Source organism: Podarcis muralis, chromosome 8 (genome assembly GCF_964188315.1).
Source record: "Podarcis muralis chromosome 8, rPodMur119.hap1.1, whole genome shotgun sequence".
NCBI lineage: Eukaryota > Metazoa > Chordata > Lepidosauria > Squamata > Lacertidae > Podarcis > Podarcis muralis.
The window spans coordinates 28,798,969-28,824,045 of NC_135662.1; the positions used below are offsets into that span (position 1 = coordinate 28,798,969).

Here is a 25,077-nt window from a genome sequence, read left to right on the forward strand (position 1 = left end):
TTACTGGAAAACATTCTCTTCAACTTGGCATGATAGTCCAAAGCATTCTTACAGACAATGAAGATTATGATCATATTCCTAGCCTATATAATTGCAAACTCTAAATCATACATAATCTGACAAAAATACAGTGGTACCTCGGGTTACATACGCTTCAGGTTACATACACTTCAGGTTACAGACTCCGCTAACCCAGAAATATTACCTCAGGTTAAGAACTTTGCTTCAGGATGAGAACAGAAATCGTGCAGCGGTGGCGCAGCGGCAGCAGGAAGCCCCATTAGCTAAAGTGGTGCTTCAGGTTAAAAACAGTTTCAGGTTAAGAACAGACCTCCAGAACAAATTAAGTTCTTAACCCGAGGTACCACTGTATATCAATGTTGCTTGTAAACCTCCATTCCACCAGTTCATTTAGTTCATGATAGCTTTTATACTATTCTCCTCTGCTACTAATTTCTTAAGTTTGTTATCGAGTATACAGAAGGTTAAGTAAAAGTTCTGGGATGTATGCAACCAAGGTATACTCAGCGTAGACCCATTGAAACTAATTGACCTAAATTAGTCATGTCCATTACAATTAGAAAAACTTTCTGACACCACCTGCATTATTCAATAACTTCATCCCCTACAAAACAGCTTGTTCAGAACTGCATGAATTGTTATATAATCCTTCAATAAACAATAGTGAAGGGTTAAAACATTTGGATGTGTTGGTTCCTCAACTCCACAACAGATTTCCAATTGCCTGGAATAAAGATCTTTTCCCCTTTTTTAACCTTCTCAGTTTATGGGGATGTCAGATGAGACACCTGTAATTATATGAGTAAGCAGACATCACTCATTGTTATGGATAATGAACACTAGAGAGACTACTGTATGCTCCATGATTATTGTGAATGATTAAGTAGCCATTTTATCATCAATGTTAATGCTTCTCTTGATTCGCCCCTCCCCTGACCCCTCATCAGAGGGCAGAAACCCAGTTTGTGAATTCTAACTTGGAAACTTAAGGAGCAGAACCTAAGTCTGAAATATTGGATTTTACTAAACATTTTCAATACAAACCATAAAAAGAAGAGTATAATTATTCAGAACTGACAGCTGGATATTAGTTTCAGTAAAAGAGAAACATTAGGAGATATACCCCTTTAGTCCAATGATATAAGAAAGGCTGCATGAAAAGAGAAAAATAGCATCTCAAGTGTAACATTCCTTTCAATGTGAACACAAGGTGCATGCAAATGAAGGTCGGTGGTTCGAATCCCCACAAAGGAGTGAGCTCCTGTTGCTCTGTCCCAGCTCCTGCCAACCTAGCAGTTTGAAAGTACGCCAGTGCAAGTAGATAAATAGGTACTGCTGTGACAGGAAGGTAAATGGTGTTTCCATGCGCTCTGGTTTCTGTCACAGTGTTCCATTGTGCTAGAAGCAGTTTAGTCATGACCCGGAAAGCTGTCTGTGGACAAATGCCAGCTCCCTCAGCCTGAGAAGTGACATGAGCGCCACAACCCCATAGTCACCTTTAACTGGACGTAACCGTCATGGGGTCCTTTACCTTTTACGTTATACATTCATTGTAAGCAGAGGGTTCTTTTTTTAAAAGCAACCTCTTTGTCAACTCTTCTCTCTCTCTCTCTTCTTCATAACATATATATTAGCACTATTTCATTCATACCGATTGACTAAGGGAGCATTTTAGATGACAATAACATTTTGAGCTAACCAATTAATCAGCTAAAGCAAAACTCAAAGAACCAAGGGCCATATTCCTTTGTGGGCAATTTTTCAAGGGTGACATGGCAGAAGCAGGCAGGGTTAGAGGCAAAAGTGGGCAAACCCATAGAAGAGACTTTGTACAACAGGCTGTGTTCCAGCCATGCAAAAGTAAGAGGTTTTGATGAACACCCACCCCACTCTCATCTGTTTATCCTTCTTCTATGCCACCAAAGAGACACAATCTTAGTCTAGGGACACACTTCCACACTTTGGGACGAGTGTGGAGCAGGAAGGGTGAGGGGTATGCTCTGGGATAGGGAAAACATGGGCTGGGGCAAGTCCAGTAGTGCGGCTTGGATGGTTTCCCACCCCTGACCCAAACTTCACAAAATATTATTTTACAGCTTCATGGTAACTTTAAGGAGGATTTAAAATAATCATTTTGATCAATGGTCTTTCAGAGTGGCTGGGGAAACCCAGCCAGATGGGTGGGGTATAAATAATAAATTATTATATTATTATCATGGAACTGGACAAAGGCAGCAGCATTAAAGAAAAAGAAAAACCAGAACTCAAATAAAGAGTTATTACTGTTTAAGGTGACATTCTTTTTTTAAAATACAGATATATGTTCAGGCAGGACAAAAAAATATACAATTTGAGTAAAACTGAACTATTTTACCATTATATCCATTAAGCTTGAGTGTACCACAGATGTAATTTAGAGGTGAGGAGGAAGGAAAATGGGAACACTGGGAGCACAAACATTAAAAGCAATTATTCTCCATGCCATCAGCAGTAAACATGGGAGAGTGATTTTGCAAGACTGGGTATGGAAATGGTACTCCTGTGGTGATGGGCAAATAACAAAAGCAAATAAACCTGTGCTGAAATGAAAAAGTGTCAATTGACAGTGAGAGGGGGAATAAAACTGAGAGAGAATTATCTAAATGCCAAACAGCCATTAATATCTGCCAAGGCAAAATTCACAAGCGGCAATAAATAACAGGAAGCGACTTGGGGTTGGATATTGCAGCTGGTCAAGTTTCAGAATCAGTTTGAGTGGGTGGCCTCTCCTCTGCTGCGGGTCTTTGGGCAGAGGCTACACAGCCACCTCTTGAACATGCTATAGCTCTGGGCTGCTGCCATCAATCCAAAGATTCCCTGACCTCATCATTCCGGTGAGTACTGTCCCCCATGCACTACTGCTGCTTCCTGCAAAGTTTGCTTTGTTTTAATGTGTTTTAAATCTGCTATTGGAAGCCACCCAGAGTGGCTGGGGAAACCTAGCCAGATAGGCAGGGTATAAATAATAATAATAATAATTGCTGTTGTTTATTATTTGTATCTCTACAATCCCTAGAAACTCATTCCCCCCCTTTTTTATCCTCATCCTCCAGGAAAGCAGAATTTCTTAAGAGATTTCCTGCACTTTCATAAATCAGCAATGCACAATTGTAATAACCACGCTTGTAATTACACAGTAAGTGATTTAAGCAAGCAAATACTGAGTCACCATGCTACCTACTTTATTGTGTTTCATGACTTCTCTCAGAGGCTGAGAGTCAAACGGCTCAGTCCTTCCCCTCTAGAATATTCCTACTTTTACATTTAGGAAGGGGAGGAGATTTAAGAAGGGGAGGCAATCTTAGGTCTTCAGCTGTCTGCTGAGGTTCTCCTGATAATTTATCAAACCATAATTTATAAATGAAGCTGAAATTATTGTCTAGCGCTATTCATAAAGCCACAACCTCCCCAGTAGGGAGAAACAAAGTTAATGCAGGACAAAGGAGTGTAACTATTGAAATATAAAAAGTGGAAAGTAAAGTGAGGAAATGAGAAAAAACAGCATCTAGCTATTTGAGGACATCATGGGTTGTGACCTAATTATAAGTAAAATATATGAGCTGAAGAACCTGCAAGGAATATTAATTTCCACAATGCAGGACTTGACTTGAGTGAAGATGGAATACTAGCCAGTTCATAGCCACGACTAAAGAATTAAGATATGACGACAAGACTGTGAGCCTTCCTCACAAACCCTTTCTCAAACATTAACCCCTTTTACACAACCACCCCCTTCAACCCAGCTTTGTCACTGGGGTTTGCAACCATGATAACCATGTTATTCATACACTACAATTTGAAATCCTGGTTGGAAGCGATTTACAAAGCCTAGGTAAGCAGTGCCCCTTGGTTGCATTAATCATGGTTGGTACCAGTGCAGACATAATATGAACCACTGATATTGGGAGGCAGGCGAAAGGCTTGGGGAGATGGCTGAGAAGAAGGAGCTCAAAACTCAAGAGCTTCTCCCAATTGCTAAGTCACAGGCCAGCTTGCATTTTGTTTCCAGGAGCTTTCAGTGCAGCACAAAAATACCACTGACTAAACCATGCCTATGTTTGGAACATTGTCACTGGTGAATATTTGGTGAAGGGAATACAGTATGTGTATCTAATAAACAAACAAACATTGCTCAACTTCTCTTTGTTGCTTTTCATGTGTTTTGTTACTGGGGTGGGGGAATCTGAAGTGTCACCTGTGGAACTTGGTTTATTTTACACTTCTGTCAACAACTACAAGAAAGTAAGTGCACTACTTTGAGGTAATACTGTGATGGCAATTTGTTAACATGACAATGCTGTAGTTTCTTACGAAGAACATGATATGCTATAATTCAATTTGACAGAAAGCACAGATGATAAAAACCCAATTACTAGCTGTTGGGTATGATGAAAAACTATGTAAATATTCTCTTCATGGTGACAGTCCATAAAACTGCTTCAGCACTTACCAAGCAAACAAAACAAAAAAACCAAGTGTCAGACATCTGAAGAATTTTTAGAAACTTTTTTCTTACTGAAACATAATTATCAGGTACACTTACATACAATACTGCTGACTTTATGGCTGACATGCTCTTCCCTCGCTAGCAAATTATCCATAACAGAGCAAAGATAGTAGTATTAATTTTTAAATGCATTTGTAAGAGCATTTCTAGACTGCTTTTCGGCCGTATAAAAGGTAAAGCAACCCCTGACTGTTAAGTCCAGTCGTGGACAACTCTGGGGTTGTGGCGCTCATCTCGCTTTACTGGCCGAGGGAGCCAACGTTTGTCTGCAGACAGCTTCCGGGTCATGTGGCCAGTATGACTAAGCCGCTTCTGACAAACCAGAACAGAGCATGGAAACGCCATTTACCTTCCTGCCAGAGCAGTACCTATTTATCTACTTGCAGTTTGACGTGCTTTTGAACTGCTAGGTTGGAAGGAGCAGGGACCAAGCAACGGAAGTTACTCTGTCGCGAGGATTCAAACCGCCGACCTTCCGATCGGCAAGCCCTAGGCTCGCACCACTGCCATATAGGAGCACCAGTGTATTACACCAATGTCTACTCTATCCAGTCCATGTCAGTCCATAAGACACATGTGCCTTTCGAGTCCTGTTTCTGTTTTGTGCAGTCAGAAAAGAGGAAGGATAGCAGCATTTTAACAGACCACGGTGATTTTATGACTAGCGAGAAAAATTAGGTAAATCAGTCATGCTGCGATAGAATGTCTGCGGACTCAGAAGATTTGCGTCACAGGGGTGACAAAACAGCTGCAAATTGCCAGCTAATGGGTGAGGGAATTCAATTTTATTGTGAATGGGAAATCTGGGTGCCTACCATTACTTTATATAGAAGTTTCCCTGCGGATGGCTATTTCCTCTAGTCATTTAAGGTCCATTATGAAGTCTTGAGCAATAAAAAAAGCTTCAGTTTTGCTCAAGGGCACTTTTTTTTTGGTTTGTTGCTTTGTATTCCGAGTCCTGTAGAAAGCTCCATTTGTGCAGAGAATTATACCTATGTTAAGCCACCTGCATATATTATAAGATCCAAATACAATTAAGGTTGTGGGAAAGAAAAGGAAGAGTACTGTATTTTGAAGAGGTAAGAACAAATTGAAGCAAAGATCAAACTGTAAAAGTGTGGTAGGTGCAGGGTGGTCTGTCTCTCCCCCCCCCCCCCCGGCCTAATGGAATCAGGTGGATTATTGAGACCGGTAGGAGAGGAGTCAGTTGCAGCAAGGGGGAGACTCCCCTGGCTTTTTCAGAAGCCTACCTGATGTCTGCCTCTTAGACCCTCTCCTCTCCAGCCTCCACTTCTGCCACTTATTCTGGACTGCATTCTGCCATAGCCTCTTCCTGCTCACTAAACCCTGTTGCCTTTTGACCTGCTACTCCCAGTCTGTTCCCTCTTCTCCCTCTGACCACTCACTGTTGTCCCACCACCAATACCCTGGCTATGAGCTTTCTTTTGTTGGGGTTCCCTCAGCTGGTGCCTCCCACTCCACATCCAGCCAATCCATGATTCCACCCCGCCCTCAAATTGTCAAAGATGGTTGCCTTTGCTTTTTAAAAATGGTTTATGATCTCAAAAATCAAGGTTCACATGTAAGCCTATTTATACAAGTTTCAGCAGATTAACTGAGGCACGATAAATGATACATCTATTCTGTTTATAGAAGGGGACACATAGAATAGGCAGTCAAAATATTTCTGTAAACCATTTTGAGGGTTTTTTTTACAAACAAATGGTATATAAATTTTATGAAATAAATAATAAAATGATACAAACATTACTTCCTGATTAATAGATATATTTTAATGCACAGTGGATTCAAAACATCTACAGAAGTATTTTCCTCTGAACTATCTCTCCCCCCCCCCAATGTTAAAAATATCACCTTTAAAACATTATCCTTTTAATTCAAAATTGCTACAGGAAGAAAAGAAATCAATTTCAACTCTGAAACTATTATAAAAGTGTTTCCAAAGATTTTTAGCAAACAGAGATGCTAAAATCCATTTTGTACTGTTAAAAGTACCTAATCTAATTTAACCAGAGTGAGCTCAGCAAACAGCAGTAGTTTTGTGCCCTTCAGAATACTAAGCACTTAAGACTGCAGCATTTTAGAAAGGCTTTTTGGCAGATGTTCTTCCAAATCAGGTGATTGGAGAGGGATAGGGAGGCAGAACTGCAGGGCCCTCTCCTTCAGCTCAGCAGTGACCAACTCCATCAGGCTCCTCCCTCGCTGGTCATCTACAGCAGCCATTCCATCAGGCTATAGTGCAAATGAGATTGCAGAGCCTCTCCACTGGCTCTGCTGGAAGATGAGCCATTTTTTACTCACCTTGAAATCTTTCCATTCCAGCTGGTCATTACCAGAAGTCTGTAACTAAGAAATAGTGCCTGGGCTTCCTTTCTTTTCTCCTTGCTCCAAATCTGTTTCAATTTTGCGCTATGTCTTTCTTTAGACTGTAAGCCTGCGGGCGGGGGCTGTCTTATCACTGACATTTGTCAGTCCCTCTGGGAGGAATTTTCGGCACTGCAGTACAAGAGGGCTCTTCAGGTCTGAACAGCTAGTACCATATATAGTACAACAGTGTGACATTAAAGAATTAGTAAGCCTTTTCAAAAAGGCGGGGGGCTGCGAACAGCTAAGGAGGTTTCCTTGATAATATTTGTCTCATAGAAATGCACAGAAGCAGAGAATTAACTGGGGGTTAGGGCACAGATCCCAATCTCAGACTGGAGGATATGACAGCGGGGATCCCTTCAGAATGACAGTAAGGCACTTTTCCATTTGCTTCGTATTTGTACAAATGTCGCTTACACGTGCACTCTTTCCTTGCCATGAAGGAAGATGGAGGGGGGGAGCAACTAGAACTTGATCCCATTCATGCAACCTCTTGGGCCCTGCCAAAGCAGCCCTAACAAGACCAAAGTCCACCAACCACAACAACTGGGGGATAGGGGGACAGCTGTTCATCTAGGTAAAGTAATTCAGTAACACTGCCAACTCTTTTTTAAAAAACTCGTTTTTAACTTTTTATGCTTTCATTGCATGGTTTTATCTTATTTGTACTGTTGCAAACTGCTTTGATATATATTTTTTGTGATATAGCAGTATATAAATGTTTTTATAAAGAAATAAATATAAAATAAGGAAATAAAAGGTGGCCAGCAGTAGTGTAGTAATTGGAGGGGGGGGGCTTGAAAAGAATGTGGAAAGAAGCCCCCTAGCCCTATTCGGTAATGCAAGTTGCATCTCTTAAATCAGGGAGCAGCAACCTAAGGCCCATGGGCCACAAGCAGCCCATGGGGGTCGTTTTACCGGCCCACGAGCCGCCCCAGAACTCAGCGAGTCCCCATGCACTGCACTAAACTGGTGTGGCGACTCGCTTCCACGGCACCAGAGCCCATGCACCAAAAATCACATCTACGCAGATGCTGGAAATCACGTCTGTGCAGATACCAGAAAAAACCTGTGATCCAGCACAGAGAGGAGGCTCCACGGCAGTGAACTGGCCCAGGCAAGGTAAGCCTTGCTGACCCCTGTCTTAAATCATGCCCTCTGAAAGGACCAGCCTACTAATAGACACTTTGAGGTGATGTCTACAGCTAAAGGATGCTGTGGAGTGGCAGTGGCTCTTTCTCACCCCATTCCTCCTAAATTCCCGGGCCAGTTTCATAGTTCTGAGCTGACGGCCTGGCAGCAGAAGCATCTGTTTGTTGCTGGGCTTCCTGCCCATTGGAAATGCTGAAGTAAGATTCAACTGCCAGTCCGGTCTTCTGTCTGGGGGTGTATCCAATATTGCCTTTCATTGCAAGCAGCAAAATGCATTGGGCTGGCCTTGCGATCATGTAAAGCACATATTTGGTTTCTGCCACACTTGGGAGCTTTTTAACAACGGTGGAGCTAGGCACTTGCTTGTTAATAAAAGAAATCAAAACAAGGTGTCAGTTCTCAAGGCACTGTTTATGCTACCCAATGCCATTTGTTCATAGACATTAAGATTCCAGATATTTTTGTATGTACTTTTTGTATATGCTAGCAAAGAATACTAAATTTTATAGGATACAAATAATATAGCAGGACTCTGTGACGCTGTCGGAAAGCATTTTGAATGGGCCTATAAAGAATTTATTTCTGGTTAATGGGATTTCTCCTAATTTTTAGAATTCAGTGCGTTGTCAGCAGTCGAAATGTATAGGTAAAAAAGATAGTCACTCCAGCTTTTATGGTTACGTTTCCGTACTACAATTACTCACTGATGGCTGTTCCGCTAAAATTGTACAATAAGCAACCACAAGCAAATTATATGCTTGGCTTTCTACATCCAACCTCTTTCCAACCTAATATATCCTTGAGGAAATCCTTCAAAAATAAGTTCCAGAGGGGCAGCCATGTAAGTCTGCTACAGCAAAGGAAGAAAGAAAGAAAAGAGAGTATTTTGGCACCTAAAAACCTAATGGGTTTATTGTAGCATAAACTTTCATGGACTACAGACCAATTTATCTGCTGTAAAAGTGAGCTCTAGTCCATGAAAGCTTATGCTGCAACATATTTGTTAGCCTTTTAGGTGCCACAAGATTCATGTTTGCTTTCTTACACACACACACACACACACACCACTGGTTGGTCTAAATGCTTAAGAAAAATATCTGCCAAAGAAGATTCAAACACTACCAGTTTAACCAATATAAAAAGGTAAAGGTACCCCTGCCCGTACGGGCCAGTCTTGACAGACTCTAGGGTTGTGCGCCCATCTCACTCTATAGGGCGGGGGCCAGCGCTGTCCGGAGACACTTCCGGGTCACATGGCCAGCGTGACATCGCTGCTCTGGCGAGCCAGAGCCGAACACAGAAACGCCATTTACCTTCCCGCTAGTAAGCGGTCCCTATTTATCTACTTGCACCCGGGGGTGCTTTCGAACTGCTAGGTTGGCAGGCGCTGGGACCAAGCAATGGGAGCACACCCCGCCGCGGGGATTCGAACCGCCAATATACCAGATAACCAATATACCAGATAGTAAAAAGCTGGTTCCTCACCCTTATTGATTAGCTCTAGAAGAATGATGAAAAATGAATTACTAGCATGAAAATAATACATAAAGTGTAAGGAAGAGACCTACAGCTTATCTTTCTGTTACTATTACCAACACAGTTATGAAGTAAACAGTGAGGAATGTATTTGGTTACAATGAGTGTATAGAAACCGGGAAGGAGGGTGGAATATGTGTTATGCTTTAAACCACACTGATGGGGTTAAATTTTTTTAAAGGGAACTTTAAAGCTTGTAAAACCAAAAGGGGAAAAAAATGTTCTGTTAACTCTGAAGTGGATTAGAATGTTGAAAGTGCTTCAGGACTCGACACCATGTAAAGGCTGATTTATACTCCAGGCATCATAAGGCCTCCCTACTACAGAATGACAAATAGCACAACGCTGAAATTTCAATGGCAGGCCCAGAGCACTAACAGCAAACGTGTTCCATCTTAATAACAAGGCTTCTGCAATTCCGTTCACTTAACATTCTGAGCAGTTAACACTCCTTGTTGCATCCAAATCCAGATACAAAAACCTTCAAATCAAACTATTTACCTCAAGTGAAGTCTGCCTTGAATTATTCACAAGGCAGCAGGGAAGCTGGAAGTGCGGGGGAAGCAGGGCATGTTTTTGTTTTTAAAAAACGAAGGCTAGCATTTTAAAAACAATGGCATTTAGGCTCTTAAGGAACCATATAAAAGAAGCATCCGAACCCGTAACAATAAGGGGATGGAATATTCCCACCCAGTAAGGAGGAGAACCTAGGTAAGTCAGCGTGGCTTTCTGCAAAAGGAATCACAAAAGCCGTGGCTTTAAATGTGCAACACCTAATGAAACATCTAAAATATATTCTCTTCCTCTCTCTCACACACACCCTTCCTAGGTCTATATGAAGGAACACTGGTGGCTAAACTCAGGATGTCCAAGTGTTGATTAAGATCAGATGCATCTCCATCATAATTTATTACTTGTACCCCTCCCATCTGACTCGGTTACCCCAGCCAATTTGGGTGGCTTTGCCCAACTCTGGCCGATAAGCCAATTCTGCTGTTCCTAAAGACTACTATTAAGGAGGCCTTATTACATTTACAAGGTAATGCAGGTGGCACTGCGGTCTAAACCACTAAGCCTCTTGGGCTTGCCTATCAGAATGTTGGTGGTTCAAATCCCCACGATGGGGTGAGCTCCCATTGTTCGGTCCCAGCTCCTGCCAACCTAGCAGTTTGGAAGCACGCCAAAAAAGTGCAAGTAGATAAATAGGTACCACTCCGGCGGGAAAGTAAACGGCATTTCTGTGAACTGCTCTGGTTTTGCCAGAGCAGCTTAGTCATGCTGGCCGTATGACCCGGAAAAACTGTCTGCGGACAAACACGGGCTCCCTCGGCCTGTAAAGCGAGATGAGCACAGCAAACCCAGAGTCATCTGCGACTGGACTTAACTGTCAGGGGTCCTTTTATATTTTTATTAAATTTACAGTTAGATCCAAGAGTTTTTATACTGGACCACAGAATACCAAAAAAGGACGAGCTGCGATAGGATTAGGTCCATTAGATAACTTTCTTTTAACACTCACTGGTTCTTAAGTATAGTCCAGCCGGCTGGCATTTAAGCGGGTGATAAAAGTTAATTGGTTATTAGAGTATGAAAGGACAGACAACCAGGCTGTCAGTTGGGGAAATGGGTCAGATCAGGCAGGCAAAGAAGAGCCTGAGGGAGAAGATGGCAGCCTCAGAACCAAGGGGAAGAAAACAGCTGAAATCATAGAAAGCAGAACCTGCCAGGAGAGGAAGGGTCCAGCGGCAGTTCTACAGGGAAGGTTCTGGCCATATTATCAATATGAAGGCAGCTGACCTAAAAAAACAAAAACTATGAGACTTTGGAAAGATGCGACTAAGATATTTTTAATGTGCTGTGTCCTTGTTTGTGAGCCCTTGACCAGGAAGAAACCCCTAAAGTAATGTTGAAACCAATTTCCCAGGTGAGGAACATTTTTCTTAGGAAACTCAGGTCTTCGTTTCTACCATTTATCTTTTAATCCTGCCCTTGTGTTTGTACAGATGAAGGGAAAAGTAAGTGTGTGTGTGTGTGTGTGTGTGTGTGAGAGAGAGAGAGAGAGAGAGAGAGAGAGAGAGAGAGAGAGAGAGAAATCCTGTATCCTGACCAGAGGGAGGACTTCCTGGGATGAAGGCAGAACAAAGGAAATTGGCATTTACTTTTTATTAGGGAAATGAACAGAACTGAGGTGACAACTGCTTCCTTGAAGCAATGGAATGCCATTTTAAACAAGAAACAAGTAAAAACAGAAGAATATCCAACTAGCCAGTGATGAGCCATCTCAAAGTATAAGTGTTTAAATATATTTGTTTGAGCTTGGAGGTAAATCACCACTTCTGTTTATCCTATCTATACTCATAGCCTAACGTCCCTGCTACTAAATGAGGGTGGTAATAAGGGTTTGTTGAGAAGTGGATGCTGGTGGTGGAAATTAAGAGATTAACAGAGCACGTACATTTATTACCAGTACTGGACAGTGATGTAGAGCGGCAGCACTCATCTGGCCTCAACAGTTGAGTTACAGGGAAGGGAAAGAATGAGGTAGTGGGCAGATCAGCACAGTGCAAATCCACCAGCAGAGCCAATCCAGGGCTTCTGTTTGTGCATTTGCACCTCACCCCTTTCCTTCCTGGTAACCAGCAGCTGCTAGGAGGTTAGTGGGCATCATGCTTTCTGCTACTGTTTATTACATAGCATTAAGGGTGGGAAAGAATCCACATTTTTTAATAAGTGGTCTCCTGGTAGTGGAACAGGGTATAGCAAGTAACTCACCAATCAAATCAAATCAGATCAGATATCATCTCTCTATCTATATCTATCTATCTATCTATCTATCTATCTATCTATCTATCTATCATCTATCTATCATCTATCTATCATTATCTATCATCTATCTATCTATCATCTATCTATCTATCATCTATCTATCATCTATCTATCTATCTATCATCTATCTATCATCTATCTATCTATCTATCATCTATCTATCTATCTATCTATCTATCTATCTATTATCTATCTATCTATCTATCTATCTATCTATCTATCTATCTAATATATCATCTCACCAACAGCATCCAACTATTTACAGGTTGATACTTTTTCTCACCATCTTCTTCCTGATAAAGACAACAACAAAAATGACAAGGTATTCAGATATCACACTTTAGGAACTGTGAAACTATCTAACGATAATGCACAATTTCAGACACTTGGTTGTATTTTGCTCCAAGGAACCCAGCCTAGTGGGCAATTTTCCCCTTCTGCAAACTAACAGAAATTGCGAGCATGTGTGGCATCCACAGCATCAGTGCCCATGGTGAACTCAGGGAAGAGCAAGGAATAAGAGAGCAAAAAGTTGAAAGAATGCATAGCAAGGTGCTGTCATTGCAGCTTCTCACCTCCAAGGATGTACAATATCAAACCAAGCCAAGTATTGGCTTCAAAGAAGCAGAGTACAGAGGAAGCCCAGATGTGATACTCAACAGTCTGCCTATGACAAGGTAGAAGTACAGAGCAGATGTATCCCCAGGAACATGAAGATGGATAGGTGGAAAGAGCAGAAGGGCAGAAGTCAAGATCAAAAACAGTACAAGAAATAAGCTCAAGGATGGAGCAGCTGGGCAGAAATCAAGGACAGAAGCAGAGTATTGCCCCCAGGGATGAGTTAGCATGCAAAGCCAGTAAGCCAAACCAATGATGTAGCTTATGCAATAGGCTCTGGCTATTTCCTTTATTGATAGGGAGAAAGGAGCTATTATTACTAAGAAATAAGAAATCGCTAATGCATTTACTTAATAAATGTCAACCAGGGCAAAAATAACAAAGATAGCTTTGCAGAAGTTAGCAAGAGTACTTTTCATTGCATTTTTTAAAACTTAAAGTATGTGATTCTTTTTGTATAATGGATTAATGTGATGTATTTACTTTTTATACAGTGCCTGGATGTTCTGATTACTTTTAGTAGATGTAAACTAATCCAAATGGTTCATTCCATTTATAAGGAAACAGCTTTATTTGAAGTAATTCTACTTGAAATAATAAAAACTCCACTATTTGGGTATAAAGTTTAAAAAGGCCTTCTATCTTAGTAATTAGACTATAAATTCTACCTTTGGTTAACTAATTTACCAAAGGAAAAAGATACTGTTGCAAACAGCAATTCTTCTGGACATTGCTAATGAAACCACAAAAATATAGCACTATTAGAGAGCCATATAGGTGAAGAAATGAAGGGATCGTTTTCAGAAGCTGGAAACAAACAAGCCTGTGAAAAACCAAGTAAATACAAACATGTGAATGCAAACACTCTGAAACTCTCTTTGTGTGCTTTATCTTTTGCTGTATTTATCAATACTCAGAAGCTATTTTCCTCCAGATATATTCCGTTTTACAGTAAGCATTTCAATTTGAATCATTATCCAACATTAAGAAAACACATTATGGCAGTGAGCAACATAAAATTAACAATAAAATCATCGTCCTAAAACGAATACAAAATGCACCACAAACCAGTAGACCCGTTTCATGCATCAAGACAGTTGGGTAACCCATCAGGGAACGCCTGGGTGAACAAATATGTTTTAACCAGGCACCTAAATGCCTGATGTTCACTAGGAGCTCATTCCAAGGGACAGGTGCCACCATACTAAAGGACCTGGACTTAGCAGCCATTAAGAAAGTGCTTGGCACTACAAAGAGTATTTTACCTAAGGACAGAAATGACCGGTTAGTGGTATGCATTCCTGGAGGTGATTTTCAATTTAAATGCAATGCAGTTACCAAGCAATTTTTAGGCAGGTTCATTATACTGGAGCCCTTCAATATGACTAGGATCGAATAATGCTTGTGCACCCTGGGTACAACTAGTGCTGTGATGAAAATCTCTCTCCCCGCCCCCGGTTCTTTAACAATTAATAATAATAAAAAGAATTTCCCAGTAGTGATGTCTGGAAGTGAAAGCTGGACCATAAAGAAGGCTGATCGCCAAAGAATTGATGCTTTTGAATTATGGTGCTGGAGGAGACTCTTGAGAGTCCCATGGACTGCAAGAAGATCAAACCTCTCCATTCTTAAAGAAATCAGCCCTGAGTGCTCACTGGAAGGACAGATCCTGAAGCTGAGGCTCCAATACTTTGGCCACCTCATGAGAAGAGAAGACTCCCTGGAGAAGACCCTGGTGTTGGGAAAGATTGAGGGCACAAGGAGAAGGGGACGACAGAGGATGAGATGGTTGGACAGTGTTCTCCAAGCTACCAGCATGAGTTTGACCAAACTGCAGGAGGCAGTGGAAGACAGGAGTGCCTGGCGTGCTCTGGTCCATGGGGTCACGAAGAGTCGGACATGACTAAACGACTAAACAACAACAAAATAATAAAAAGAAACTGTACTAGAAAAGATTGAAGAGAGTAAATTTTCAGTGAAATTCCTGTGGGTTGGGTGTGTCGTGCTCACCTTACTTTAGAGGCAGTGCAGCCTTTTTCAGACTGCCTTTTTGCTTTTCATTCTTAGGGTGAAGGACGACTAATAAATGATTAGGATAATTCTACAAGTAATCTCACTCTGTATTATTTATTTCATTTCTTTTCAATGCCACTTTTCCTCCAAGGACCTCAAGGTGGCATACCTAATTATCCTCATTTTATCCTCACAACAACCCTGTGAGGTAGGTTGGGTTGAGAGCGAGGGACTGGCCCAAGGTCACCCAGTGAGCTTCATGGCTGAGTGGGGATTTGTACCCTCATCTCCCAGGTCTTAGTCCAACACTCTAACCACTACACCACACTGGCTCCCTGCAGCCTTCCTTCACTTATACCATCATGCACATGGGCCTTCTTCAGCTCATGACACGTGGATAGCCAGGGAGGCTGCAGTGCTAGTTTACTGGAGAGAAAATGACAGTCGCCCATCTCAGCCACCTTGCAATGAAGTAATCCCAAAGATATGCACCAAATTTTTAAAGAATTGGTAAGATGTCCTAAGAATAGAGGGGGGGGGGATAATGGAAACCAATTTCACAGTGGAAAAAAACTTCCCAAGAAATCGGATGACAGATTTCGGCACAGAACTAAATTAAAATGATCTGTCAGCATGCATCAGGGGCCCCTTATGTTCAAGATGCCTCTGGAGCCAGGCAGCTATGATCTACTTTTTGGCTCCTGTCCCTATGGTATCTACCACATTTTGCATATGCTTAACTTTAATTTTTCAAAGCAATGCTTATAACATAACTGACTAGAGATGAGTACAAATGACACAAGTAATGACATTCTATACAAAGAGTTGGAGTGCCTAGGTTTACTTGTTTGTAGAAATAAGACAGGATAATTATTGAGTAATTACACTGGCCGGGTAGATACTGTCTACTGTGTTGACCAACAAAATCAGACACAGAATAAGCATTGCATTAGCTCATAATAGTTATTCCTAAATACTATGACCTGAAAAACTACCTGGCTTGGAATTATGAGCATGTGAATGTTCTACAATAAATACTGCTGAAAAAATAAGCGAAAGAACTGAACTAATACAGAAAAATAATACTGTAACCCTCTTCCTGAGGTTTTGTTGTGGAGATGAAGAAAAATAATGTGCAAATCCTGCTATTGACTATTCTAATGCAATAGCTTATGCTGATGAAATATTTGTTTTTTCCAAGGAACTACAAACCCGTTTGCAAAGAAAGAATCTTTTTCTGTATACTGCAAATAGCAATTGCTTACCAACACTCCCAGAACAGCTTTGCCAATAGTTAGTGGATACAGTTGCTACCACCTCCATACTGCTGGCTATTTAAAAGTCTGTTTTGGCAACTGTAAACATAAAAGTCATACATAAAGGGCCAAAGGTAATTGATTCAGCAGTCTAGATGTAAAAAAACAAAAACAAAACCTGCCAAATTTAATTTTAAAGAATGTTGGCTAATTCACATCATAGCAAACCAGCTTCTGAATTATGTGCTGATTTAAACATAGTCCATAAATCATCATTAAAAATCCTGGCATCCATGCATGGATCAGTCTTCTGAATGCAGCTCCTTGCGCACAACAGGATGTTGCATGGGGGTACGGGACCTGAAGCCACAATTCAGGGGATACCTGCCACGTCCCACTATCCCACGTTTAACAACAGCACCAATAGCCTGTGAAAAATCTGGTTCCAGATTTATCATTTCCAGCTCTATCACCACCTCCTCCTCTCTCACACTATCAGCACTATCAAAACTAGCATCAATGGTTAGTAGGAGAGGTTCAGAACCCATTGCCACAACCAGATTGGAAATAGAAGGTGAGGGTTCAGCAAATAATAATAATAATAATAATAATAATAATAATAATAATAATAATAATAATTTATTATTTATACCCCGCCCATCTGGCTGGGTTTCCCCAGCCACTCTGGGCGGCTTCCAACAAAACACTAAAATAAAATAACCTATTAAACATTCAAAGCTTCCCTAAAGGGCTGCCTTTAGATGTCTTCTAAAAGTTTGGTAGATCTGTGCCGAAACCCACATGTAATGAAATACATATCACAGCTTCACTTAAAATGAATCCACTTTTTCACCATTCAGAACTTTCAAAAATGAGTCAGACAATGGTGAGGCAAATGTGGATTGAAATGAAAGATCAGAGCGCTGGGAATATTCACATGACTACTTATCCACATTCAAGGCTTGGTACAGAACCATTTAATCTACATCCTCAACTTGTCAGGTTTTTTGTGTGAACTGATTTTATTAGGATAAAGTTTGATAAGTCCTTTGTTCTAGCTGCACAGTAAAAAAAAGTTGTATCGAGTTATATAAAGGAGCTATCTCTTGGCTAGCAATTATTTTTAGTCATACAGAAATAGTCACTTTCAAATATTTGAAAGCAGCCTGTAAGACAGAGCTATTCCACCTGGCCTTCAATTTGAATTAGCCTCATCCTCTATTCCCTTTTCCCTTTACACTTCTATGAAGAAACCCTCTCTGGGACCCCACATTTAAATTCTTCCCTGGTCTCCTTGCTGACCCTAGTAGGACCAACTTGGCCAGTTAGCCCTGGTGATCATTTGATGTCTACTGACTGCTCCCCCCCATGACCCCTGAATTTTAGAATTTTATTGATATTGATGCTGCATTTTATGTTGTATTTTATGCTGTTTTATGCTGCTTTTAAGTCACATTTTAGTCAATGTTTTATATTTGATGTTAGCCGCCCTTTTAAACCGGGAAGGGTGGGGTATAAATAAAAAATTATTATTATTATTATTGTACTGTATCAGAATCTTGAAAGACCATGTATTTTGATTTCTTAACAAATGAAAAACCCCTCCCCAAATTCACCTAATAAAAACATAAAATGGCATTTAGTTTAATTTTACCCAGGAATTACTCATTCACTAACAGAATAAATAAAACTATTCAAATTTTAGATGATTCCTCAAATTTGTAGAGTGATATCAAATTTAACTTGCAAATGCTGCTAGCTCAAACTATGTCAGAGTGATCTGCCTAATTAATGTATTTACTGAGTGCATCAGTATGCATTACGTATCAAGCTCTGCAAGTTTCTTTTGAAGTGCTAAATGATGTTATGGTACAGAATTCTTTTGCCTCCTACAATCAAAACTATTTTATATCTTCAAAGGGCAAAGTCTTCAATACAAGCTTTTATATCTATAGAGCTGTTATTGATAACAAACTGTTCAGTTCAGATGGAAAATTATTACCACCAATGCCTCCCCCCCCCCCCCCCCACATATACACACCATTTTAAGCATACAGGACATAACCTGCGCATGTTCAGCTGAAGTGTGAAAGAAACTCTAAATGCATGCAGCTGTTATGTACAAAGAGCAGTTTCACATTTCTGCAGAACACTCAGAAGCTGGGATCAGTGCTTGTGTTCCTGCGTTCACTTCCACTTGTGTAATGTGCTCATGTTAACAAAGAATGAAACAAATAAATGCAGTTACACTTCTCGATATAGGGACACAGCATATGAACATCTAAGTATGCTTTCATGATGAATGGGGAACCCACATGAGCAAATGGACATTGTGGGTCCAGGTACAAGGAATCCATGGCCAGAGGGGCCCATAATGTGAGACGATACCATAAACTCACAGAACAAACATCTTGGGTTCCAAAAGGCTACAACTTTATTGATTACAGATGTAAGTAGGTTTCAGCGTAGGCACTGAGTATGTATTCTGAATCAACAAAACTGACTGCTGACTAGACTGTGGTCACACCAGGCTGTAACTGCCGCTCAATATTATACAAAAGTAAGATGTCCAGCATAGAGAAAAACCTTCAATAAAGAAGAGTCCACCACCTTCTGATTTAGTCTGTTTTACTATCAAACAGAAAGTTCCTCCTAATGTTTAGTCGGAATCTCTCTTCTTACACAGTGGTACCTCCAGTTACGAACGGGATCCGTTCCGGAGGCCCGGCTGCATCTCAACAACTTTGTAACTTTTTTTCTTTCCTCCCCTTGAATTTTAAAGGTGTGCAGCTTTTGCGGGTGCAGCTTATATTCGGGCCAATGCAGTATGTAGTCAGTGAAAATAGCAACTTTAACCATTGAATTAAAACAAGTAAAGGCTAAACGTTTTGAATGACAATTTTTGAATGTTTCCAGAAACAGAAATAAGCTTAATAATGGTGATAAAAATACAGAAAACAAGAAAATAAATGTCTTTTTCTGTGTTCTAGATTCTTTTCCGTATCTCAGTTGAAAGAGGGCTGAAATCCTTTAATTAGGGAAGAGAAGAGAATCCATAAAGATGTATATTTCATGAATTGCTTCAAGGAAGTCACTGTGATGTGGGAAAACATGTCAATATATACTTAAAGTTAAATCTTGCTTAAAACAGATTTATGATGCCCTACTTTCAGGCTAGTCACATTCAGGACCAGTTTATCCACAGTCATAATTTAGAACCAACTGTCACACAATTTTTCTCTAAATACTGATTAGGCAAATAACAGTCCCAAACATATACTTGTGATGGCATTTTCATGTGGCATTAAATATACTCAATCTAATCTAGAAAACATTAGATGTGTGTGACAGTGATGAAAAAGAAGCAAACAAAATTTTGCAAAAGAAATACAAGCAGTCAATGAGGGATGCAAAAAAGAATTGAAGAACACATTGCAAAAATTTTATTTTTAATTAAAACATTAATTGCAGGACACAAGCTAGGGCAGTGGTTGGTTCCTTGGATGACCAGGGAGTTAAAGGTATGCTAAAGGAAGAAATAGAGATTGAAGAGAAGTTGGATGAATTATTTGCATCTGTCTTCACATCAGAAGATACATGGTTGGAATATGCTGTCGCTGAAGGTTGGCAGTGGTGCAGTGCCAAAGGGTCAGACAGTCTTCCTGACAGTCTGGAGCCCTCTCCTCTGGAGGAGGAAAGTCTCTTCCGAAAGGTAGCTGCCAAAAGGATCAGAGGCCCACAGAAGCAGCAGGCTGGGCAAATCATCAAGCTTGCTGTCTACACGTAATATCGGGGATGCCATCTCCATTTTCAGCATCAGGAGATAAAGGAAGACAGAAATGTGAGAATAGAGACAAAGAAGCTATATGGAGTGTACACCTTCCCTCTGCCCATAGGGTTTCACTGAACCCACTCTAAACCTTCCCTTTGCCATCATAAGGACTAGTACCTGTTCCGTGAAAGCCTGGATTCTCTGTGGTTTGATAGATTCAGTTCCAGAACACTGTCCAGAAATGGTGCCTTTTGCGAGGGTGTTTAGTGGAGGAGTTTGAGGTGGAAGCCCAGAGTGCTGTCTTAAGGTATGTTGCTGTTTAGTCGTTTAGTCGTGTCCGACTCTTCGTGACCCCATGGACCAGAGCATACCAGGCACTCCTGTCTTCCACTGCCTCCCGCAGTTTGGTAAAACTTATGCTGGTAGCTTCAAGAACACTATCCAACCATCTCGTCCTCTGTCGTCCTTTCTCCTTGTGCCCTCCATCTTTCTCAACATCAGGGTCTTTTCCAGGGGGTCTTCTCTTCTCATGAGGTGGCCAAAGTATTGGAGCCTCAGCTTCAGGATCTGTCCTTCCAGTGAGCACTGAGGGCTGATTTCCTTCAGAATGGAGAGGACTTCCGGGTTGGCGCCAGCGCCGAATGGCGGACTCCCTCTGAGCTCCGGAGGGAGTCTGCTCGGCAGGGGTCGGGTCCCGCCGCGCCGGTGACGCGGGGACCCTCAAAAACCATGGGCGTGGATGCCCATGGACCTGGTGACTCGGCGGGCACCGTTTGCGCCCCCGACCCGCGAAGGAGCCTTTTTAAAGGCTGCGGAGCGGGGGATGGGGGTGGCGCGGTGCTATGAGTCTTCCGCTTCCCCTGCCGAGCGAAGCCGCATGGCATTCAACGGAGAGCGCTGACTTCTTCTTTTGAAATTTGGACTAAAAATAACAACCCGTGAGTAATTTGGAAATCGGACCTAAAAGGGAAAATGTTTATTTTTGGATTTGGTACGAGCGGGGGAGGTGCAAAAAGGAAGTCAGTCTCCCCCCTATTGTAGACAAGTTAAAGCAAGGATTTGACAACTAAGGTCGAGAGAAGAGCCTGTTTTTTCTATTGATAAAAGCTATTAATTTCACGATGGGAAATTACAAGTAATTGTGCTGGAGGAGAAGAGTGGATTGTGAGAGCTAAAGTGCAACCCCCCAGGGAACCGGGAGCGATCCGTGAGAGAGCCTGGTGAAGAGATATAGAGATTTTGACAGCTGTCAAAACAGCTGTCAAAGTTGGAGAATAAAAAGAGAACTTTGTTACGAGGACTTTGCTGGTTAGATTTGTTACAATTTGGATATAAACTGTCGAAAATAAGGAATAACAAGCTAGCTTGACTTTTGGGTTTGATTTGGAAGGAAACTAAGTTACCATAATCCCCCTAGAGGGGCCTTGGGACATTACAAGAATGACTGTAAGTGGAAAAATACTCATGGAATTGGACTGGACTTCTTATCTCCTGGGAAAGCTGCAAAAACGAAACATTATTTTGTCTACAGAGGATTCTACACTAAAGGAGACAATAGATATATCTATTGAAGAATGGAAGGGACTTGACGTAAGTTTTTGTTCCTGAACAAATAACGCCTCTGTAGAGGAACCTGAAGTTTTTGAATTAATATGTTTTTGCAGCGTAACAGGAAAAGAAATATGAGAAAAGTGAGGAAAGAGAACAAAGGATTCACGACGATTTGAAAGAGAATGAAGGAGGAGCCAAATTATTCTAAAAGACCAAGGAAGGCCAAAGGCCTGCTAGGGAGGACACAAAGGAAAATAAGAATTGGACTAAGCTGGAAGTTAGAACATTTGGGACATTCAGACTTAAAAGGATTAAGAAACAGAATTTGAGTTTTACTCTTAAATATAGAGGTCTGGATGGAAGAAAAATGGACTTTCTTGAGATACAGCTTTTCTAAGATTGGGTGTTTGAAGCTAAAGATTATCAAGAAAACCGGCAAAGTGGAGCTGAGAGAGATTTGCACATGGACGTGAGGTCTCCAGGCTGATAGCAGTTACACTGATGGACATTGGGGATCGATACCAGGAAAGGGGGGAGGGAGATTTGGAATCCAAAGGGTGTAAAATTATATTCTGAATCTTTTTTTTAATTTCTTTTAATTTTTGTGTGTATTAAAAAGGGGAACTCGTGGAAGGGAATTGGGGTCGTCCTTGGGGGGGGGGAATTAAAGTTGAAAGAAGGTGGATTTTTAAGGGAAAGTGATATAAGATGAACTAAATTGAATATTGGGTTAAATATAATTAGTTTTAAATTTGGGGTAAAAACTTGTGGAACTAATTAAATGGAAATGGAATACAAGAGGGGGAGGGGTGGGGAAGTCCTGGAAAGATGTTAATGAAAATAAGGTTTCAAATGCTTTTTTCCTTTTTTTTTCTTTCTTTTTTCCTTTTTTATGTTTTGGAAACTTCAATTAATATGATTATAAAAAAAAAAAAACCAGAATGGAGAGGTTTGATCTTCTTGCAGTCCATGAGACTCTCAAGAGTCTCCTCCAGCACCATAATTCAAAAGCATCAATTCTTCGGCAATCAGCCTTCTTTATAGTCCAGCTTTCACTTCCATACATCACTAATGGGAAAACCATAGCTGTTACTATACAGACCTTTGTTGGCAAGGTGATGTCTCTACTTTTTAAGATGCTGTCTTAAGGTGTATGAAGGACCAAAAGAAACGGACAGCGAGGGAGATGCTACAGCGACCTGCAACATCTGTGCCATGTTTGTCTTCCTGCCTAAGAATGTGCAAAGCTACACCCGCAGCAAGTGCAAGCTGATTGGCTTGCTGGAAGAGAAGGTACAGCAACTTGAGACCCACCTATCCACACTTTGAGATACTGGGCAAGATAAGGAAATTCTTGCTAGACCAGAGTGAGCAGTCCTGGAAAAGTTCCCTAGAGGAACATGACACACACAAAAACATGACCCTTTATCCTATCCTTTCTCCTGATAGAATCCTCTATTTTTATCGTCCCAACAATCGAGGTCATTCACTTAGCTCAGCGAAGACTTGAATTGGTGGGGTGGTGGTCCTGAGTTCAAACAGCCTGGCTACCGTGGCTGTCATACCCTAATTCCCTAGTCAAAGAGTAAGTGTGCCATCTGTTAGAACCTGAAAAGGTCAAAAATATCCTTCAAATGTCAGGGTGCTTTCAAGTGTAAGATTAACAGAAAATATTTCAGCCCCTTACAAATGCAAGGGTTGGAGAATAAATGTGATAGCACCATAAGCACTTTATTTTCTCCTTCTCTTGTTCAATCTGCAGCAGCAAAACCACTGGAGGCATGTATATATACATATATTTATACCTCTTTGGAGTGTCACATGCTTCATAATCCAGTTAAAGAATATGCTTCCCGCTGCTCTTGCCTGATTGCATATGATGAATAAATGTAAATGTAGCTTTTATCTCTTAACTGATATAAATAAAATTATACAGGCAACACAAGAATGCAAAGATTTCATTCAGGCAAACATCTTTATTTTTGCAATGCTAGCTAAGAATATTCATTCACTCAAAAAAAAAAATAGATTTGAGTCATCTGCTGTGGATTTTTATAATAAACAGTGCAATATAATAACATTTTAAGTTATATAGACAATATTCTTGGCAATGTCAATAAACAACTGCTTCCCTGAGAAGTGATCCTTGCATTGTGCTACTAAATAACAAGCACAGAAATGTGAAGCTTTATGCTGAGATTCTTTGCACAGGAGCATGGAGTCCAAACTCCGATGTCTGACATGGCCGAGTTCCCTTTACTAGCGTTGCATGTTTAGCTACAGACCTATGCAAATGTACCAACCATGACAACTAAATGCTCGTTTTAATGCACATCAAAAATGTAACATGTTCTATGCAAGGAAACAATTCATTTCTACATGAGATGATCCATTTAAAACTTTATTATACCTATAGGCACTGCTCAACTTGAACACTGTGTATCTGTTACACATGATCCCTTCAGTCTTTCTAACAAGATATGCCAGCTTTAAAGCCTCAGAAGACAGAATGCACAAGTTTCCACTGAGGAATACAGTGGTACCTCGGGTTAAGTTCTTAATTCGTTCCGGAGGTCCGTTCTTAACCTGAAAATATTCTTAACCTGAAGCACCACTTTAGCTAATGGGGCCTCCTGCTGCCGGAGCACGATTTCTATTCTCATCCTGAAGCAAAGTTCTTAACCTGAGGTACTATTTCTGGATTAGCGGAGTCTGTAACCTGAAGCGTATGTAACCCGAGGTACCACTGTATTTCACTATAAAAAAGTAGTTTTGATGCAGAACGGACTTAGACCTGTGAGTCTGTATCATAATTTGATGGGAAAGTATGAAACAAGAGACTTGTGACCTCTTTAGTGGTCCCTACCTATAGCAATAACAAGCCATCAAAACAATAATACTGTTCTAAAGGCTACAATGAACTGAACATCTCTCAACAATGGAGATTCTTTTAAAAAAAGGAAAGAAAGAAACCCACCTCTGAAAAGATATATAGGCTATATGTGTGACAGATCACATTGTGATGAACTGGCACTGGAATGCTGAGGAGGAACAAAGTAATTCAGGTTTTTATCCTTTAATGCTGCCCTTAATTCTGAAAGGAAAAAGAACGGGCTTCCTTCTAGCTTTGTTCTGAAAGATACTTGCTACACCATAATCACACAAAGGATTCATGAATAAAAACAAAACCAGGGAAGTAAAAGAGCCCAAGACATTATTACATACATCCAAGATACATCGGCAATGTTATAGTAGGGCATATCAGCAGCAAGTTGGGCCAAGTGACCTTTGAAATACCTTTCATAGCAGAAAAATGTTAACCAAGATATATAATTAACTAAAAAAAAGAACTGATTTGGATCAACAAACCTACTATAATTGAAAATACCCAAATTAGA

At 40.8% G+C, this 25,077-nt stretch overlaps 1 protein-coding gene and 1 long non-coding RNA gene across 7 annotated transcripts in view; one reads left to right on the forward strand and one right to left on the reverse strand.

Moving 5' to 3' along the window:
• The window catches only part of RALYL (RALY RNA binding protein like), a 247,227-nt gene that overhangs the window by 170,826 nt on the left and 51,324 nt on the right, over positions 1 to 25,077 (reverse strand). The window contains exon 1 of one of the 6 annotated variants that reach the window (XM_077932884.1): positions 6,890 to 7,096. The exons of the other annotated variants lie outside the window; for them this stretch is intronic. Within the exon in view, the coding sequence (XP_077789010.1) occupies positions 6,890 to 6,905 (16 nt within the window). The 5' untranslated portion in view covers positions 6,906 to 7,096. Of the gene's footprint in view, positions 1 to 6,889; positions 7,097 to 25,077 lie in introns of those variants that run through there. 6 annotated transcript variants of the gene reach the window in all.
• LOC144328684 (uncharacterized) overlaps positions 7,101 to 25,077 on the forward strand; it is a 30,282-nt gene continuing 12,305 nt past the window's right edge. Inside the window, exon 1 of the long non-coding RNA XR_013393883.1 lies at positions 7,101 to 7,325. This is a non-coding gene — a long non-coding RNA (uncharacterized LOC144328684). The remainder of the gene's footprint in view (positions 7,326 to 25,077) is intronic.